General features: G+C 43.2%; 1 protein-coding gene across 1 annotated transcript in view; it reads right to left on the bottom strand.

Moving 5' to 3' along the window:
• fermt2 (FERM domain containing kindlin 2) overlaps positions 1–14,370 on the bottom strand; it is a 37,341-nt gene extending 22,971 nt beyond the window's left edge. The window contains exons 1-2 of the mRNA XM_061082310.1: positions 14,191–14,370; positions 12,526–12,683 (exon numbers count right to left, since the gene is read on the bottom strand). Of these exons, the coding sequence (XP_060938293.1) occupies positions 12,526–12,682 (157 nt within the window). The 5' untranslated portion in view covers position 12,683; positions 14,191–14,370. The remainder of the gene's footprint in view (positions 1–12,525; positions 12,684–14,190) is intronic.
• Between the last annotated feature and the right edge of the window lie 1,200 nt (positions 14,371–15,570).

The following is a 15,570-nucleotide window of genomic DNA, read 5'->3' as shown; positions in this document are numbered from 1 at the left end:
GCTAACCAGAAGGTTGGTGGTTCTGGGCCACTCCACATGCGGAAGTCTCCTAGATACTGAGCCCTAAATTACCCCTGACAGCTGTATGTGAAGGGTGATGGTTAAAGGGCAGCATATAGTAGCGCTGTATGAAATAAGAGCATGAATGGGTGAGTGTGGCTTGTACTGTAAAGCCTTTGAATGGTTGATAAGACTAGAAAAGCACTTTTTACCTTCACTGAATAGCTAAGTATGCTAGGCTGCAGGTCCAAATTAACTGCAGGTTAGCTGGCACAAGAACAGAAGTCTTGAGTGTTTACGTGTTCCCCACGTCATGCATGTTGCCTTGTGCAGATTATGATAGATAAGAATGAGCCAAAAGTTTTTAAGCTAATTGTACTTCCAGATATCCCCCTGAACAGTGAGGTCATTACTCTAGCATTAGTCCAGGAAGGCACTTCCCAGAGCAGTGTCTCATTTCCTCCACCCACACACCCCTTCATCGCTTCTGCAGCCTTACTCTGAGTTTTTCTTGTCAGGTAGCCTTGCACAGTACTATCGGTCCACAATCAGCCACATCACAAACTTTGAGAACTATATTATAATTATATAAAAGACAGAACAGCAGCAAAGTCTCACATTTAGGATATTTAAACCAGCACAAATTTTGTATTTTTTCTTTGATAAATAATACAATTTATCAGACTTGTTGGAGTTTCTTTCAAATCGACAAACATATCAATATTGTTTCAGCCGTACAATTGTAATGAGTAAAACTGGGCGATAGGACTTCAAATCACTATCACGATTATTTAAAACTTTTATCACGATAACTTTATGCTGCCCCACCCCCCATCCCCCGGATCGTGATCTTCCATAGTTATGAATACATAACAGTGAATCAAAGATAAGAATGCTTTACGTCAAGGAATCCCAGCTCCATTTTGATCCCCATGAGGAAACACATCTATTTGTGTTCAAGGCTGGTGGCCCATTAGCTAAATGTGGTATATATACACACACTACATGAGGAAGACCACAGCTACAAATGGACAAACTGAAACCATAATGCACTTATAGTACATAGCGTAGTAAGCAGTCTTTTGATTTAAGCTTCGGCTGTTGCAAATGTAGCATTTACCTCTAATGGGCCAAATACTGGACTAGTTCTAGGTTCTGGGTTTTAAGGAGTGGGGTGAAAGCATAAATAATAAGCCAGAGATCAGGTACTTTAAATTCAAAGCCGGCACTTTACTGAACACACTTAACAAATAACATAATAAATAAAGTATATATCATAAACATAATAAACTTAATAAACATATACACACATAATCCAAACAATAAAGGAGGGGTTAGACGAGTGGAGCTCTTCACTCTTCTTCCCTGTATTCTCTTGTTATTCTCTATTTTGTCCAATAACAAAATAGTAATGCAACATTATTTGTAAGAGTTTGACAAATTACCTGCAAGATGTAAGAAACAGCTGATCTCTGACTCCTAAAATGTCCAAGTTTTTCTATTACGAGTAACTGCAACCTACATGCGTCATAAGTATGATCCTGAAGTCAGATTTATTTATTTTTTTACATGCAAAAAGACGCCTGAATGACACGGAACATTTCCCCTTGGTGATCTCCTCTGTCTGTCAATCAGGCTGCTTGGTGCCATGGAAACCTAAACCTCGAGTGGCCTTCCGTTTTCCACCAGTTGCTATTGTTTTCCCCTGACCTTAACTTTACATAGGGGCATTCGTATGCATTGTTGACACCCTCCTGCTGATCCAGTGTATAAAGCGGAGTGAATGGGATTAGCGGTTGAATCGGTGAAACAACAGATTGGCCGCTTTGACCCGGGAAACATGACGGCTGCGACGAGGGGGAGATTACACTGGTGATTGAGAAGGAGAGGAAAGTTTGAGAAGAAGAGTGGCCGACAGCATCTCAATGCACATGTCACTGTGACGGCCTTGTGTTAACTGCATTGGGTTGTTTGTCAAGCTGTTGGCTTTTATACTGTTTACTCCGATGGGCTAACACTTGGGTGTTTCACTCAAGTGAAAACATTCCAAGCTTTCTTTGACCCTCTGTGAGTTGCTCTAGCAGCATGGGGTCAGGCTGTCATCGCTCCATCCTCATGCCTCAGCTGTGCAGGACACGGCTTCATTGCCACCGTCGGGAAAAAACTGTTCCCTTAAGTATACAGCCGCTATTAAAGGCTGAAATAATAAGAGGGGAAAAGGAAGGGGGAAATTGAAAATAGAGCTGCGTGTATTTCTATAACTCTTCTCACTGTTTTTCCTCTCACAAACTTATAATTTCTGGTGTCTGGGAGAAATGCTAAACAGCTAGCATTAACATTTGGCACTCCAGCATTCACCACAGACGTTCTATAGCAGCGTCTTCATACTCAGCATGCATGACCACCATACCATCTGTGGCAGGGCATGAATGCACATCTTGGCAGGTCTCAGTTACCCTCAACACACTCCCACTGGCCCCTGCTCCACTGTTTCTCTGCTCACCACCAAAACCTCACTGGACATATTCTCTCCTTCTGCTTCCTACACAGTGGTTCGAGGGGACGTGATTGGACAAGGGCAGCTGGGAAAGGCGTCCATTGGGCTCTTTCAGCAACAAGGTGGAAACTCAATCCACCGAGAAGGAGGGAGAGAGGGCCAATGGCATCTCCCAGCTAAAAATACAGCCTGCCAAGTCTGACGTAATGCAGCAGCCAGAAGAGCGGGAGTGGGGGGTGGCTTAAGTAATTGGTTGCATTAAATGTGGACCCACAGACCCCGAGTGGACTGATGCATGCGTGTGTATGTGGGTGTGTGCGCGAGGAGGGCCTGAGAGACAAGGGGAGGGGAAACAGAATGACAAAGACATGTTTTATGACCTCTGCAGTACGTGAAAGATGATACTGAGTGTGTGTGTGTGTGTTATGCGTGCAGAAGTGTGTGCAGGTTTGTCGGAGGGAGGGTGTTCTTATCCATCCATTAACGACATTAGCTCTGTGTGTTTGTACGTGTGTGTGCTTTAACAAGCTAAATTAATCCATAAATTCTGTCAAACTGAGTTCTTTTCATTCAGCGCCATCAACGCCGAAGCTCTCGGCCAAGACGTCTTCCTCAGGTTTGTGAACCCGATAACAAAAATAGAGATGCCGCTTCCAAAACACATGGATTAGTACTGTAATATTCTAACTAGCAATTTAACAAGATAAAGCAAAAACGAAACATTTAAGCTGAAATAAACAGTTTGCAGGGCCTTCATTTGAATAATACAGGAAACTAAACTGTCGCTTTCCTTCCAGCCACTTTATTCGCGACGTCCCTCCCCTCCTACTCCAAGTGGCCAGTTATGTTTGTAGAAGCCCGTCTGTGAGGGGGAGGGGACGGGACAAAATTGGAGAGGATGAGACAGAAGGAATGATAGAAAGGGCATGGAAAGGAGAGAAGAGGAGGATGAGCAGAGGACAGGGAGGAGCTCAAACTGGGGACGAAAGAATATCAGAGGGAGTCGGAGCAAGGTGAAGAGAAAAAACTGCTGTATTTAATTCAATGCTAGAATATTTTGTTTGTGTACATTTCATACACAATACGAATACCTCCACCAAAGCCAAACAAAGTCATACAATCCTTATTATGTCGGATTTCGTTCGGCAATGAAACAATATCCATAATTATCGCAGTATAACTTTTATCAATTGCAACAAAGAAATAATGTGATATTTAACGTGACAATTATCCAAATTGACTGATGTGAACATGTTTTATCTTGATATCCATTTCGTCCGGACCAAATTTCCAAACATTACTTCCTGAGGGGTTGATGACAGAGCCAAAAAGAAGTGATAGTGGTTAGAAAGTGATCCTGGATCTGCCTCTTTAACTGCATATGCAACAAACATGCTCATTGCCTCTTTCCTGACTGATGCCTCATCATTCCACCAAGTTTGGTGCAAATCTTTTCAGATGAACATTTAGTCTTTCTCCTTACAAGGTTGTATCTAGAAAAGCTGCGACAGTCAGCTGACTCCTAAGGCAACACGCAGACTCATTTCTAGCATCACTGATGGAGGCGATTTGAGAGGAGACACAATTTGTGCCAGGACCTTTCACTGTGTTTGCATAGTGAGCTCTTTTTAATAATGTTTTTTACAAGGGGTCAGAGCAAAGCTGTTGTTGCCAGTGATAACCAGTGGAAAGCTTTGTCATTTTCCACCATCAGCTGATAAAAACATTACAAGGGGGTGAGGCTGGTCTGACTGTTTCCTTGGTGACTCCTGGCTGACGCCACAGGTGCAATGGTGCGTGGCGACAATGTGTTTTTATATATAACAAAGCACACAGCAGCAGGTTTGTCTCTCACACACACACAGAGTTCATCCCTCTTTACAACATCAAAGCCCTTCTCTTTCGAAATATATTCCAGGTCTGATGCAGGGTGAAGGTTGCTATTAACAAGCAAAGATTCAGGAAGCAAGTGTTCTGTCCCTTCCTCAAATTAGATCTGGAACTGTAAATGGCCTTGAGGCAGCAGCTTGCTCCTGCAGTCACGCCAGATTATATCGCCATCAGATACACAACATGTATACAACCGGTTCGATAGAGACAGGCGATGATGTTATCTGTCTCGCAGACATGAGATAGTGTCACATTTACAATGGGAGATTGAAGTGATACAGGGAATTCAACAACGCTTGGACTCGAAACAACCTGCATCTGAGGAGCAGACAAACGCGTTTCTGGACTCGTGACAGGAGATGGAAGGATAATCTCACTCGTCTTTTTCAGTGCATATGTATCATCCCTTGACACAGCTGGCTACACGTCTTGATGCCAGACTCCAGACACCAGCAAAGGTGAAATCATTGACTAAAGTGTTGATGTATTTCAGTCAAGTCCCTCGTGTATTCACTAACCAATACCACTTAAACCCAAGTGCTTTCCGTTTACAGGCCCAGTTGACTGAGGTTACTGAGCATATTTCACATTTTCATATTTGTCAGTTATTATACAACAGCTCAGCTTTCTGCAAACAGTCAATAAAATTCAAAACAGGCCATTTATCACAGGCATTACTATGCAGGAAAAATTGTATTCAGAGGGAGATTTAGCAAACAGACTTTTCAAGCAGGTAAAACCTTACATAACAAAGCACTTGGACAAACAGGAAGACGCTGGTGTTAAAGCGCCTTCAGATGCAGAAATGGGAAAACAAAAGTTCATCATGGTTGTTCCCTACGTCAGTGATACACACACAGCTCATATCTCATGTCATCTTAAAGATTTTACTGCTGGTTGATTTTGCTCCATTTAGTGGTGGTAACAGCATATGAGGTTTAATATTAGAGGTTGGGTTTGGAGGCCACAAAGCAGACGATTGCTTTAAGAAAGAAGCCTGTCATTCTGTGAGCAACTGTGGATCTGATTTATTTCTGCACACGGCTTGAGTTTGGAAACAGCAGGACACAGTGAAAAGAGTCCTCCCTGATCAATTACTTTCTTTTGATCCACAGTCAAATACAGCAGAAAATGACTGTTGTCTTGTTTTGTAGAAGCAGTTTTAATGAAGCACAGCAGTAAGCCCTTAGCTCTTAGCTCTCTAACACACTGCAATTCCTGTGGTCTCTTCATGATGAAATTAAACGTGTATTTCACCTGTTAAATGCTTTTATTGTGAAGCTGTGGAGTCACAAATTTTTCTTTTAGGATGGCAGCAATTAAACTAAGTTGTTTTCTGGGAATGTCACCATAGAAACAGTTTATAACACAATTCAAAATACTGTACAATACTAAAGTATTGCGATACTTGCTTTGGTGGGCCATATACGTTATTCAAATGGACAGTGTTTTTCACACAGAGACACAATCCAGGCTAATACTATATAACTTATTGTATATATTTATTGTATATATTTTCAGAATGCAACATTCTGCCGGATTACACAACACACAAATGTACTCACGCACACATACCTACAGCCTTAAGAATGTAAGATGAGCTTGGGCTATGCTTCAGGATAAACCTTGTAAACAAGCTGATAAATCTTGGGCTTCAGGCCAGATCTCTGGTGCAGCAAGGTTCACATCTTAGCTCATCGGAGATCTCCAGAGGATGAGATGAAACTGTTTTGCTAGAGCTCAGGTCGACAGAAGAGCTGGGACAGAACACAGAGGCCTTCAGGTGAAGATGTGAAAGCTAACTGATTGATAGAAAACAGATATTATCCTGTGCGAGTATAGTGAAGCAGAAATCTTAAAAGGAAATTTATGAGCATCCATTGAGAGCAACAGAACATTGCTGGCTCTGATGCATTAGCAAAGGCCTGGACGACCATTAGAAGAAACCTCCTTGGAGACATATAGTTTGTATCCATTTGTGTCATAATCCAAACACATCCAAACAGAGGGAGTACTCCCCTCCGCCCTCACACAGCTTTACACAATTAAGTGTTCAGGGACCCGCTGGAATAATGACATTACAAACTCGGGGCCTGAGATCAATGGTGCAGTTAGACAATATTCATCTCTCCTTGTACCCATGGACGCATCCTGCCAGACAACCCCTCAGGACAGCGATAAGCCATCCCAGTGATGCATCTACAAGGTCAACAGGAAGCTCAGTCACTCGACAGATTCTCACTGCACTTTTCTAGAAAACCTCATCAGAGCTTGCACGTTAATGCGACACTTTTGAACATTGGAGGCCACTAAGTATGATTGTTTTCAGGTTTAATATTTGGAAAAACTGCAGCAATATTTAAATTATGATTACAGAATAATAAAGTATCAAGAAGTAAAACAGAAAGACTTGTATTATAAACCAAATATTTACTAGTTACAGCTTTTTAATTGGGAACATTAGCTGCTTTTCTATAATTCGTGACAGGACTAACATGCACAATGTCGAGCAAAGACAATTGCTGGTTCTCAGGCTTTGAAGGAGCTGAAATTAAAGGATGGCCACTTTCTTAATCATTACTTTATATATTCAAACATAGTTTCAAAATAAGAAAGACTTTGGGTTAAAGCACAAACTAGTAAAAGGTATAAAAGTTGGGTTGCCTGCTGCCTTGCACTGTGAAGAGGGAGAGTACAGAGAGAGGCTGCGGGCGGGAACAGGTTTAAATGAATGAAATGTCGGCTTATAGCCTCAACAAAAACTCCAGCTCAGTTTACTCCATTGACACACAGGTGTGGTGTTACAACAACAATGTGCTCCTCTAACATTTCCTTCCACTGGAGCCACTGGGCGGCCGGTCGCTACAGGAGCTAAAAAGCAACCGACTTAAGATTCCCCAGAGGAGCCATGAAAGTTTGTTCCACTGCATGTTGGCAAGCACAGTGACCTTCCACGAAAACTGGACAAACAGTGAAAAGCTACAGATATTCGATCATGCTGTCCCTTTCATCGAGAAATTTGTAAAAATGGCAAAATAGTCCAGAGCAGACTGCCTCGTTCAGATGAATGCATCTTGTGATATTTGGAGCACGAAGCAGCTGATTCTGTTCCCACATGACCCTTCAGAAAGGGAGTGAAAACCACCAGCTGTCAAAGTCAAGTTTGGTTTAGTTTAAAGTCATGTGAAAGTAGCACTTACTTACAAACTGAGTAGCACGGCGCAAATTACAGCTGGTTCTCTTACTTGACATGATCTCTTTAACATGCCCGTTTAGAGCGATTTGTTCAGGGAAAAAAACATAAAGGCCCTTTTCCACTGGTCAAGAAACCCACTAACCCTCACCAACATCTGGCTTGTGTGTGCAATGAGAATGGAAACGATCTGCATTCACTCGGGGTCAAATCATTTTGCTGTGGACACAGTTTTGTTTTTTTTAAATCGGCTTCAGCTCAAGTTACACTCAAACTTTTTTAGTAAATCCAAAGTGTTAGCTGCATTGTGGATCAGAATATTGAAAGTAAACAAAAATGGATCTACTTTGCTGGGATGCCAAAATGAACACGCTCTATTAGAAATAACGAGTATGCATGGAAATGTATAGAACAAGGAGTCTCAGTACGATTACATATGTGGACGTCTGATTACAGAACAGCACAATCACTGCAGCATCTTGGAGTGAAACAGGAAAGCTCTGGCCTGGGCAGGACTGCTACTTAGGCTAACTACTTCCTGTCAGAGAGATTAGAGAGCAGGACGATCACAGAGGATGCCAGGAGATTTCACACTTCATAATGCCGAGCCTTTAGGATGGCTCCACAGTAAGGGTTTATTATGGCAAGATTATGAGCAGAGGGAAAGGGGACTTGGCCAAAAATTACTCCTCTCCCCTGATTTGTGATATTGAAGGAGAAGATTCATCTTACTTTCTGCATAATCATGTCCCTTGAAAAAACCTCCGACATGAACACACTGAGGGGCAGGAAGGCCAGAATGTAGGGAAGGCAGAAGGGAGAACACATACAAAAAAAGCCAAGAGGAAGTTCAGCATCCTGTGTTGAATCGGGTCTGTTTCCTAAAGAAATCTGTGCTCCATTGTCAAAAGCGACAACTGGCCACCGCAACTTCAGCAGACGGGCTCTTAGCAGGTCAAAAAGAACACAGAATTCAAATAGTTGGCAAAAAACACAAATATCGTGAAAACATTCATTCTTAGTTGAACGTTAAAACTATAACTGGATTTTAGTTTCCAGGTGTTTTGTCAGGGGTTCTGAACAGAGGTGTAGAAATGACAAACTAATAGTACAGCTCCTGCATGATTCAATGCAACAATTTAAATAAATGTGGGATGATGAAATTCAATATTTGGGTCATCTGAAATGAAATAAAAAAACTAAAATTTTCTCTGACATGCAGGGAAAGTTCTGTGGCTAACTGGTGCTCCCTCAGCCAAAAAACTAGAGGCCCCTAACTGGAAACAAGCGCATGGACTATCAGAGTCAGACCAGAGCAATTAGTTTGCTCATGTTCTATTTAAGGAACAATGAACAGTCACTGTATATGAATCTGGTTCTGAAATCATGACAATGTGAACAATGTGAACTTTCCAATTGATAGTAAGGCCTGACTACGTGGCTGGAGCAGTATATGGTGTCAAAATACAAAGCCGTGGCTGCCGGTGCCGAGAAGAAGTGAAACTAAATCATAAAAATAGTTTCCACACCATATATTTAGAAGAAGAAGGACTAATAAAAGAGGGAACGCGGGAGAAAGGAAAAGAGGGAGGGCTGACAGGGAGTGGGGGGGCGTGTGTGAAGTAGTCAGCAGAGAATCCAGCAGTGACGACAGTGACCAGAGAACAACATGCCAAACCCTGGAAGTCATTTCCTGCTCCATCGAAGACTTTTATGGAATTCTAGCAGCATGGCTAACGTCACAACGCAAGAGAGGGACAGAGGAGAAGAGAGCAGGGCAGTCCTCCTTGCTCCACACGCCTCACTCCTCCCCCTCTCGCTGTTTCCCTCCCTTTTTCTTCTCCATCCTGTCCCTCTCCCCTCAGCTGTCCTGGTGAGGATAAGCAGAGCCTGCAGGAGAGCAACTGAAATATCAGTCTCTCCCCATTTCCCCACACGCTACTCATTCCAAGATTGCCTCTACTGCAGTTTTCACAATTAGCTAAAATGCATTATTCTCCTCCATAGGCTAAACAGCATCCTTGACATTTAGCCCAGGCTGCACTTAAAAAGCTCTTGTCTACCTGAAGCATTTGCAAAGTGGCGATGTATTTGTGTGAAACAGATACTCCAAACACTTACTGCAAGCCCAGGTCCTAAAAGCTATGTAACTTGGGAGAAACCCCTTTAAATCCAATAAAATTTCCGCTAGCTAATGTTGTTTGTGATTTATTTGCTTTCCCTCTGTAATGGAGCAATGTTTGCGATCAGAGCAGGCGGCAGAGCTTTTAGAAAACATCAACTAAGGCAGAAAAAGCAACGATGATGGAAACCAGCAGAGGGATGAAATGATTACTGGAGCTGGGGACCAGAGGGTGGTCAATCAGTTTGCTCTAAATACTCCCCTTCAAGGGTTTGCAGGGGAAATCGAGGCAACGTTCACTGCCATGATCAATAGCTAAGTGCCTTCCTGGCATTTATCTATTTAATCCATTATCGAAGGCCATCTGAGCCTGAGATGTGGACGGGAGACCTGCGGCCGACAGGAAGAGCCGAGCGAGGGAAGCAGGATACATGTGGAGGATACACACCCACCGACCCGCACAGCCATGTTCACATGTGGAAACACGTGCACTAATACTACAAATGTGAACACTGGTAGATGTGCAGACGACAGCTGACGTCAACACACATCCGCATAATTGTGAAAGCTACAGACAAAAAATGTTCACTGGACAAAGAAAAGTATCAAGGAACAAATGTTGACCATAGAACAAGAATGGCAGGGTCAGCCAATTTCTGAACACAAGAGGTCCTTCATTTTGAAGTGTAAGAGACTGAGAGACGGAGAGAGAGAGGTGGCTGGGAAGGACAGAGAGAGATGTGTCATTGCACAAGGATGTCCTTTCGGTGCTAGAGTGACGCACTGCCTGTCAAAACACAGTGGCATCTACGTGACCCTTCTCACAGCACTGTGGAGGTGTATACAAGTGCATACGCACAAATACAAGGTGTTCAGTGAGTCCTGTGCCGCACTGTCACGTTGAGAACAGAACAGATTGTGCAGCGTACTTCTTTTTAACTAATACATTTGAACTTACACGAATAGCTTTATCTCAACTTAAAGTTTGTACATGAAAGAAAAATCACACTTAGGATGTTGCGGTTTTTCTTTAGGACTATAAAAAAGATATCTGCACTGCCTGTAACAAGCACAAATGATCAAGTCTCACACCAACAGTGTGTAGTTACGAGCTGCGTGTGGCCATGTGGAAAACCCATGTTGTGAGTCGGTTAATGATTACAATGCAATAACAACCTGTTGGCCCAGGGTAGCAGGGGCATGGCAGGCAAATTAAATGTTACTTTTTTACGACCAGTCAATGGATTCAAATACACACGTGGATATCCAGAGAGCTGTTAATACCACTTCAAGCGTTTTGCTCCTCAGAAAAAAGGCTCTGTTACATGGTGGTGGTGGTTATAGTTTGATGATGCAGACTGAAATATGTTGAAGAATACTAACCCATGCAGGCTGGAGTTATAGTATTGTTTTGATAGGACGGCAGCAGAAACAACTGTGCACACCCATGTCCTATTATTTCACTTGGGCAAGTCAACAACAGATCATGGTAAACAAATCAAAACTATATTCAGTGTGAATGTGAGGAAAACAAACCGCCAGAATCCTGAAGAGATAAAAAAGGGCGTCATCAGCCAAATAGCTGCATCCTTAAGACAAGGAAAACTAGACAGTGACAACAAAAGAACCCAATAGCATGTGATATAACTGTAACACAATGAATACAACTTCAAACACATGTGGTCAATTTTCTTTTAGCCGTTATACAAGTCTTTGTATCCGACTGTTATGATAAACCAAACCAATGTCACCAGACTTCCCTCTCCCTACACCACAGTACAGGTTTCACGTTCTGGAAAGTCATACCCTTCAAAAAGACCTTAACACACAACGCCAACACAACGCAAACAACGGATAAGGCCGGGACTTGAGTGGAGTCTGGGAGGACCAATGGAATCATGACGTCCCACTTCCAGCAGTCAACAGTGCACCCGCCTTGCATAGATGCTGCTCGGCACAGACGACCACAGAGAACAAAGACCTCAATTATGTGGAGGCTCTAACAGGAGAGCTAAAAACGGGAGCACGGGCAGGGAATAAAACCTTGGGAGCGCTGCAGGAATGCCGAGCATTCGAGCGCCAACGACACACACAACACACTGTCACTCCCGAATTGCACTGCCGCCACCAGCTCTGACCTTTTCTCCAGCCTGCATGAAGCAGGACAGTGTTCAAGTGACTGGAACAGAGGACTCTTATGCTTACTTGTACCCAAACTTGTCAAGTGCACGGCTGCAGAACAGTGCATGATACGGTGGGGGGAGGGCAGTGTCTATGGCCTCTTTATACCTTGGGTAACTGACCCATATTCACCGCAGGGTAACAAAGAGGAACATTTACCTCAGTTGGACCTGGTTCCAAGCAACACATATCAACGACAACTAAACTCAACGCTCATATGTTCTTGTGAATATCCTGCACTGCTGTACAAGTAGGAAACAAACAGGTTCCAGTTCTTCTCCTCAAACAACAGGTCTTGTACACAACCAGATCCTCAGCCTGTGATTTTCTGCGTTTTCCCTTAGTGTCCCAGACATAATTCTTACTTCTAAGTTCCGAGCCACGAGAAGGCAGGTCTGTTTTTCACTTTGCCAGCGTTTCGAAACAGCTTTATACTTAGTGGAATCTCACATCTCGGAAATGGTAACTATTCGCACAAAGAAAGGTATTTATTGCCCAAGAAATATGAAGAGATAACTAAAGTCAGCCACTGACACACTCACAGAACTAGCTATAGGAGCATTGTGCAAGGTAAGAGGTCAAAGGCAAGCGCGGCCAACCTGACTCATTTCCACTTTATTGCAAATAATATGGAAGCGTTACCTAGTTTCTCCACAAGTTTGAGCATTACTCCGCCGATGTGGATTTCCCCAGTGACCCTCAGCGACACGTCCCGGTGGAGGTCGGTGACATGCATCTTCAGCTCCCACGTCCCGTCGGCATAGCAGCCATCGGGCATCCGGATCCCGTCCAGCGCCATCCTGCCGAACAAACCGGAGAGAAAGGGTCCCGTTAAACTTTTGTCTCACTGGTGTAAAGAAACATTTTGACCCCCTGGAGAAGCTAGGCATGATTTTTGAAAAGGAATTGTACTGGAAATATTCCAAACAGACACTAGGCTGATATCTCTTAATTGGTATTTGCAGGGGTGGGACTCTGCACACATTTCTGAATGAATAAAGTACAAATCCTGAATATTTTCATTTTAAAAGCTATCCCTCCAGTACATTTGTGTGATTTTGTACATTTACTTCACTGCCCTGACAGCTGTGCTTGCTAGTTACTTTCCATATTAAAAGTTTACATTATCGCCCTTGCAGGTCCACCAGCTTTATGGAAGTACAACACAAAACCTCTGCAGTGTAGAAGGAAGGTCACTGTAGGAAAGGTTGCAAGTCATAGCATTGAGAATTTACTATGATCTCTTGACTTGTCAGACATGAAATACATGGGATAGACAAAAAAACAACTACTTAGATGTCCATTTGGTTATTGATTCCATAGAACACAACTGATCCAATAAATATGTTTTAATAAACCAATATTATTATATACAGTACATATATTTTCTATTTATATTCCCCACTTGCGACAGTACAATTTGTCCCATTATGATTATGACATTGAAGGCGTGTCTTGACATCAATATCACCGTCAATGTCAAAACCTCAGCATTTTATTTAGGTGACTGAATCCTTCCACCATATTTAAAAGGTGGAAGTTGTAATTTCTCTTTTACTTGTGTTCTCCAGCCCTGACAAGATTCATAATTCCTTGGGGGTCATTGTGTTGAAGGTGTCAAAGTGGGACACTGCTGTGGCCCCAGGCTGCAGAAGGTAACTTAGCTCGATCAGGAGCATTTAACCCTGGGACGTGATTTAGAAAAAGATGGAGGAGAACAAATCCTGATAGAAAAGAAACATTTACACTGAATAAGAATTGAAGTGAAGTCGCCAGGAAACAAAAAGTTACATTGTAGCCTTCTAGCTGTCATCCTGAGATATGAATGGAGGCTAACACGAATCATCCAGGCGATCAAAACAGCTCATAATCGATCGACGGGAGTGAACAAAGGCTTCAGCCCGGAGAGGACACGTCCAGCCCGGGTGTGTGTCCTCGTTTCCCTCCGCTGAAGTCCCGGTTCACCTGTTAGAAGTAACGGTAAAGGCCTCGGAGACAAATAGACCCGAGAGGGGGCGACTTATGTAAGCTCAGCCCGGGACGAGGAGCACACTCCCCGGCTGCACGCACACACTCGCCTCGGTGTCTTTTTGTGTAGTTAAACACACAAGACGAGAGGGAAAAAGTGTGTTTACAAGAGAACCAGCGGGAAAGTGTCGGGAAAGTTGTGAGTGGAAACGAGTTGAAGGCGAAAAGAGAAAGAGGGAGAATCGACGTTTCCACATTTCCCAGCGGCGGAGGAACACTGAAGAGTGTGTGTCCGTCTGTGTGTGTGTCCGTGTGTGTGTGTCTGTGTGTGTAACTCACCTTCACGAAGAGAAAAACACTCTGAACCCGTCGACTGCAACTTCCACCTTCTTTACACCATGTGTGAGTCCGAGTCCCGCGAGGAAAACACAGAGAAATCCCCGAAGAAGAAGAAGAGAGAGAGGCGAAGAGTCCCGAACACTTTCCCCCTCACACTAATGGAGTCCAGCCTCTCTCTCTCTCTCTCTCTCTCTCTCTCTCTCTCTCTCTCTCTCTCTCTCTCTCTCTCTCTCTCTCGCTCTCTCTCTCGCTTTCTCTCTCTCTCTCTCTCTCTCTCTCTACCCCTCTACCTCTCTCTCTCTCTGCCTCTACCTCTCTCTCTCCCTCTCTCTCTCTGCCTCTCTACCTCTCTCTCTCTGACCCTCTACCTCTCTCTCTCTGACTCTACCTCTCTCTCTCTCTGCCTCTACCTCTCTCTCTCACTGCCCCTCTACCTCTCTCTGCCCCTATGCCTCTCTCTCTCTCTCCAGCTCACAACGTCACTCCACCATCCTACTTTTCCTTTTAGATACACACACACACACACACACACACACACACACACACACACACACACACACACACACACACACACACACACACACACACACACACACTTGTACTTCTATCTTAATGAGGACACTTTGGCTTAAAGCCCCTCACTCTAGCTACATGTCTGACCCTAACCTGAGTCTATATTTTGCCTGATTTTATTCATTTATATTGTGTGTTTCATATCTTAGCACTTTTATCGTGAAGTACTTTACTCACTTGTGGTCTTAATCAGTTCAAATAACACTTATTGTACTTTTTATTATTTTATTTTGCACGTTCATTATTTATTGTTCATTATATTTTTTGTTGTGTTATTGGAATTTATTCCTGGGGGACTAAGATTTGGTGCATTAGTATACACACACGCACGCACACACACACGCACACTACAACCACCACACATTCTTGTCTTTCTATAGTTGGGAGGACCCTTATGAACAATATGTCCTGGCCCCTCGTCCTGACCCTAACCATCAGAACTACAATCCCGCTGCCTCACAAGTGTCTGTGGTCTTTTAAACCTTCCCTTTATAATTTGTTATTGACTTATTGCCTTATTTGTTTTATGGCCGGAAATCCTAGCTTAACCCTCACCTATACCAGGATCTCAGAAATGATGTATTGCCTCATTAGGACTGGGCTTTGGTCCCCATGAGGTTTACTGGTCCTGACAAGATCAGTGTTTATGCTGGAAAAAGTCCCTACACAGGCCACAAACACAAGTATACACACACACACATTGACAATTCGGCAGCAGAACAAGTGAGATCAGGTTACAAACTGCATTAACCTCTGACAAAATTTCAGTTTAATATCTGGCCAATTATCCACTTCTGTAATTTATAA

This window comes from Limanda limanda, chromosome 12 (genome assembly GCF_963576545.1).
Source record: "Limanda limanda chromosome 12, fLimLim1.1, whole genome shotgun sequence".
In the NCBI taxonomy this organism is placed as follows: domain Eukaryota; kingdom Metazoa; phylum Chordata; class Actinopteri; order Pleuronectiformes; family Pleuronectidae; genus Limanda; species Limanda limanda.
The sequence above is the reverse complement of the archived record's forward strand: the minus strand, read 5'-3'. Positions and strand labels throughout refer to the sequence as shown.